Source organism: Pyrus communis, chromosome 16 (genome assembly GCF_963583255.1).
Source record: "Pyrus communis chromosome 16, drPyrComm1.1, whole genome shotgun sequence".
Taxonomy (NCBI): domain Eukaryota; kingdom Viridiplantae; phylum Streptophyta; class Magnoliopsida; order Rosales; family Rosaceae; genus Pyrus; species Pyrus communis.
The window spans coordinates 22,367,421-22,373,005 of NC_084818.1; the positions used below are offsets into that span (position 1 = coordinate 22,367,421).

The 5,585-nt window shown below is 38.9% G+C and overlaps 1 protein-coding gene across 1 annotated transcript; it reads right to left on the reverse strand.

Moving 5' to 3' along the window:
* Positions 1–329: 329 nt before the first annotated feature.
* Positions 330–5,369, reverse strand: LOC137720050 (probable methyltransferase PMT26). Its single transcript, XM_068459051.1, has 9 exons — positions 5,158–5,369; positions 3,753–4,840; positions 3,518–3,667; positions 2,772–3,042; positions 2,253–2,363; positions 1,985–2,159; positions 1,358–1,630; positions 926–1,120; positions 330–822 (listed from the first exon to the last, which is right to left on the reverse strand). The coding sequence occupies exons 2-9, from the start codon at positions 4,824–4,826 to the stop codon at positions 594–596; spliced, it is 2,478 nt and encodes an 825-aa protein (XP_068315152.1). The 5' UTR covers positions 4,827–4,840; positions 5,158–5,369; the 3' UTR covers positions 330–593.
* Between the last annotated feature and the right edge of the window lie 216 nt (positions 5,370–5,585).

The following is a 5,585-nucleotide window of genomic DNA, read 5'->3' on the forward strand; positions in this document are numbered from 1 at the left end:
TTAGTTTGATTTTGAGAAATGTTATTGGCACTCCAAAAATCTCATTCTACACTCCTCACAAGTGTATTTTTGTTTCCAAATATAAAAAGTTTTGGAGTGTAGAATGAGATTTTTAAAGTACCAATAACAATCCCCTTGATTATTTATGAAATTACAGCATTAGTTTGACGCCCTAAGTGTGTGTAAGTAGCATTAGTCATGAAACTTTACTTTTTTGTACATCCCTGTGATTTTTCAGAAAACAAAAAAATTATAGTTCATAAACCTAATTTTCAGTAAATCAACATTTCTCCCTATCCTATAAACCAATAGTTTAGTTTTGCATGCAATTGTAACAATGTGCTCATTTTTCTTCCATCACTAACCTGTAAGGTAATGTTACAGTGAAATTCCAAACACCGACCTCTCAAAAACGAAAACAAAATATTGTAACAAACGAATTACAGACACTACAAGCCCTAACTAAAATGATACAAACGGCTAATATAACATAAAGTACAGTTACCATGAATTTCGATAGCAACCAAAACAAAAAAAGAATGTGTAACTATTATATCCTCGGCAATGCCAGCAGCCACTTCCGGCCACCACGCTTAAGCGATGGCATACTTGAGTGTCTCCAACTCTTTGGGCCGCCACATGGACTTCTTCACACAGAGCAATCCCTCCTTGTCCTTTGAATAGGTCATGCGAACCTCCCACTGCATCGACCTCACCATGTTCTCCAGCTCATTAATAGTCTCAACCTCGTCTCGCACGATAAGGGTTCCCTCAGGTCGAAGAATTCGATCAACCTCCGCAACTACAGCCACTAAATTGCACCTGCCATTCACAAGCCATTCCAAAGTCGGACAGTGAAAAAAATTGGTGTATCACATAATGAATGCTTTGCAGTGGAGAAAACAAGAAATGGAATAGTGTGCACCTCTTTTTAAGCTTGGAAAACAGATGGTCGGAATGGATAAGATCATAAGACCTTGGATATGTGCTAAATGATTCGCACCAATCATGATACATACCAAACAAACCACGCTCGTAAATTATGGGTAGTGTATCTGGAGAGTCTACTGAGACCACATTCATGACCCAAATTTTCAAATCTTTCACAGCGGCAGCAAATCTGCAAGCACAACCAGAAGTCAGAAATAGAGCAATAAGCTACCTCAAAGATAAAAAAAAAAAAAAAGAAGTTATGCAAGAACCACCTCTAAGACAACATATTCTTTGGCGATATCAAGAACTATAACAAAGATAAATGACAAAGCACAATTATACTGAAGATGGTCGATTTTTCTATGCATCAAACGAATCCATCAAAACAAACTATTCAACATAACCAAGGAACGATTTTTCTTACCCTCCATACACAGCTCTCATGTCCATAACATTCCGGACAGATGTCCAGTTAATCCCCATTCCATTCAGGTATGACTTTGTCACCACACGTTTCCAGTGCTCATTGTCTGCAGTGAAATCCTCAGGAGCAGGTTTTCCATAAACACCAACTTGGGAATTTAACAACCAGTAAGGTGTCTTGTCCAACCTCGATGGCCATTGTTCAGGCCATTCAGACCCACGTTCTGTTGCATCTACAGGCACTTTGTGCATGCATGCTTGTAATGGCACATTCCTGCACGCACATAATTAAGATTAGGGTAGTTATAGAGCTTAGATTATAGTTATCTCAGGGTTCGCATCAGACAAATTTTGGCAAGAGTAACACCATTGCCAATTGTGAGGGGGTTTAGTTTTGCTTTTCCAAAGCATCATAATATTTTTTTTTTCCAAGTGGTTTTAGAACTACAGTATACAGAGAATGTCCATTTTCCTCCAAGTTCAGCAATCTCATTAAGCCAGAAACAGAACTTAGTAATTCAACCATGAATGCTTAGGCAACTAAATCAAAAGTCTGGAGAAAAATTTGTCTCCCTGAAAACATTAAATTAAAGATGAAAGAAAAGGATCAGCTGAATATAATGTGTACCAGGCAGCATTTGGCTCATCAGACGTAGTGCAGATAGGAGGCTCGTTCTGTGATCTTTTCTCATAGCACTCATTCGAAGTAGGCTTTTTGTATATAGCAATACCAACTCCATTTATTGTATCCTTACTAATTGACAACAGTTCCCAGCATATTGCTTTTGTTAGTTCCTTCATGGCTGCAGAAGATTCCCACAAATTTTAGACTTGTTAGTAGTAAACAACCAACTCCAATTCAAAGTTTCAAATATACAAGGTTTAAACTTATGTACATTTCCATATTTCAACATCTTCAGCCAGCTTCTGATATATTGGAGTAGCAGACCACACAAAGAAACCACCAGGTCTCAACACACGATTCAGCTCCAATAGAAGCTTACCACCTGCACCATGTTTATTGGTGAAAGTCCAAATGAAAAGAAATAACCAAGTAAGTCTCCTATGTCAGAAAAAACTGACTCAAACATCTAGGGCTTCTTTGGTGTCAGTTCAGAAACAGCGTTCTATCATATAAATCATGAAAAGCAGTGCAAAATTTGCAGCACAATTTGAAAACTGCTCAAGGAAATAAACAATCTTGAAAATGAAATGCATCATAAACTAAAAATCTGTTTCCAGCTATCAACTTAGAAGTTACAAAATAGAAAACTGAAAATTATTGTTTTCAAGTTATCAACCTAAACCCTAAACTAGGTGTGACAGTTATCGAAAACTCAGCCAAACAACCCCGGATTTCACACATTGGAAACTGCATTTTTAAACAACAATCTAAGCTTGATCACAAGAACTACCTTCTATATGCCAAGGAACCCTGCAGCGGGCACAGTGAACAACATCAAAAACTTTGCCTGGGAAGGGAAGTCTCTTTGTGCCCATCACAGCAGATATGGCTGGAATTCCTCTTTCAAGTGCAAACTGAACTTGAGCTTCATGCTCATCTTTTGGGGCCAAGGACATTGCAAGGACATCTCTGTCAAAGAGAGAGCCTCCAAAGCTTGCAACTCCACATCCAACATCTAATACAACACGTGAATGTTTTCCCCAGGCAATATCAGGAACAGACTACAACAGAAGAGAACCAAGGTTAGCATAATTTTGATGAGCAGTAACATGAAAGATATATCTTATCTAGTTGTTTTCTACTGGTGAATCACATCCAAAACTTGTGAAATTCATAGGCTGCCAAGACATGTCACTCTAGAGATGAAATTCCTGCCTAGGTCTTAAAAAGATATTCCTTAGGACTCTGCATATCTAACCAGAGCGTCAATTATACTGTAACAAGAATCACAGAAATACATATACTACATCATAAATGCATAGGCATTAATACGATATAGACGTAGCAAAGACTGACATATTCTCCAAAGCATGAGCTGATTAAAAATATTAGGGAAGGGGAGAAGACAAGGATTGAATGCACACATTGACACATCTGAAGAAATGTACATACATATTTACAGAGAGAATAAACCAGCATGCAAAGTAATACAAGTGGAATGTATTTGAAAAATAACAAATGCATAAAAGTATTCACCTCTAGTATGAAATCTATATAATGAAGAGCACCACGCTTGAATTGTGTTCCACCGCCCGGAAAAGTAAGGTATTCACCAGTAACTTTGACCCAATTCTGATGCCCCTTAACTTGAGCAAGCTTGGCATGCGGAACATTGTAGTACCATATCTACAAGAATGCATCTTATCAATCTATCTCACAAAGGAAAGAGGACAATGTGGAAAAAAATGTATACATTGATTAAGTTATATACCTTTTCCCTGCTTGTTGGCCACTCAATTGAGCGTCTATATCCTTCTGGGAGAGGAAGAAGGCAGGTGGGAGCCTCTTCGGGACAGTGCCTCTCCCGGTGCTCATAATGCTTGGTACTTCGAAGACTCTTGATGGCTTGCAAATTGTCAAGGCAGGGGATGAAATCAGGCCCAGCAGTGGAATTGCAGACTTTCCAGTTGTAACTGGTCTTCTGATTAGAAGTACGCTGAGCCTCCTTCTCGTTCTTTGACTCTGCCGATTGAGTTGACCACGAACCATTTTGAGTTGTAGTCTCGTTCAACAGCTCTGACTGAGCAACAGAAGGGAATACCTCATTTGAACTTTCGTTTTTGGCCTGCTCATTTTCCTTTTTCTCCCCATCTGCCTCCTTGGTATCAGTTACCTCCAGTTTCTCCTCTATCTGACCATTCACCTTTTCTGTATCATTTATTTCTTCGGAGCTGTCTAATTTTTTATCACTGTCATCATCCGACTTCTTATCATTATCACTGGAATCAGACTTCCTCTCGTTTTCACCACCATCGCTTTTTTTTTCTGCATCTTCAGAATTCAATTCTCCATTTTCCGCCTTAGAGTCACCATCTTCAGTTTTCTCCTCACTCTTGTCTTCAGTCTTCTCCTCAATCTTGTCTTCGGTCTTGTCCTCAATCTTGTCTTCAGTCTTCTCCTCAGGCGTCTCTTGAGTCTTTTCCACAAATCTCTCCGCAGTAGAGTCTTCAGACTTCTCTTCTACCTTGTCTTCGCCCTGAGCAGCACCATCACTGTCTCCTTTGGTTGCGTCATCAGGTAAGTCACCGGGGTTATCTTCAAATTGCCTGTTTTTGGTGTCACTCACTTGTTCCTTGACGCCAATGTCATTGCTGTCCTGCTCGTTGAGGTCACTCTTATTCTCCTGGGGCACATCAACATTTTGAACGGGAACTACAGAGGAGGAGGTCATCATCCAAACGGCGACCAAGCACAAGGCCACAAACACCACAATGGTGACGGTGGAGCAGTAGCCATTGGAGGAGGGCCTCCTACTATCTACTCTAGTATATTTACCTATGGCCATGTTTGACCCAGCACCTGAAAATTGAAACAAGACGAAAAGCGAATTACTAGGACGAAATGAAGTAATGATGGTAGCCCAGATCTGTAGCAATTAACAGATCCGGCAATGGATCCAAGTAACAGGAAAGGAAAAGGATATAAAGCAATGAAGATCTGAAAAATGGAAAATATGGGAAACAGTTTACTAAAAACAGCAGCAGGAACCCCAATTGACCCAACAAAAATAACCTAATCTTGGTTAATAATATCAAACAAACTAACACAGACGGAACTGTAAATTCAAATAATTTGGAAAACAGATCAAATCTTTTGGAAGGGAGGTAAGTAAGTACCTTGTTTGTTTGATTGTGTGTTTGGGAAGATCTGATATGTTGTGTTGTTGAGGGTTATTCCTCCATTATCCGACCTTCAATAATCTCCAATCAGCAATCTCCAATGAGAAAACGAAAGAAAAGAAGAAAAAAAAAGAAAAAAAAAAGAAGGAAAAGCACAAGGATTTGGCAGAGGATGGAGGACGCGGAAGAGATTTAATACCAAACAACTCCACTCCACGAGAGAGAAAGAAAGAATGATAGAGGAGAGAGGACTCTCTTTCTAAATTCGAAAATTTCAGTTTATTTTCCAACCATCTGTCAACCATTAGGTTTTTAAATAGGTATAATCTTATTCTACATTTTTCTATCTTCATTTTAATATATTCTGGATCGAATTTGGTTAAGAAACGATTGAATTACAAAACTTTGAAAATTATCCAACATCA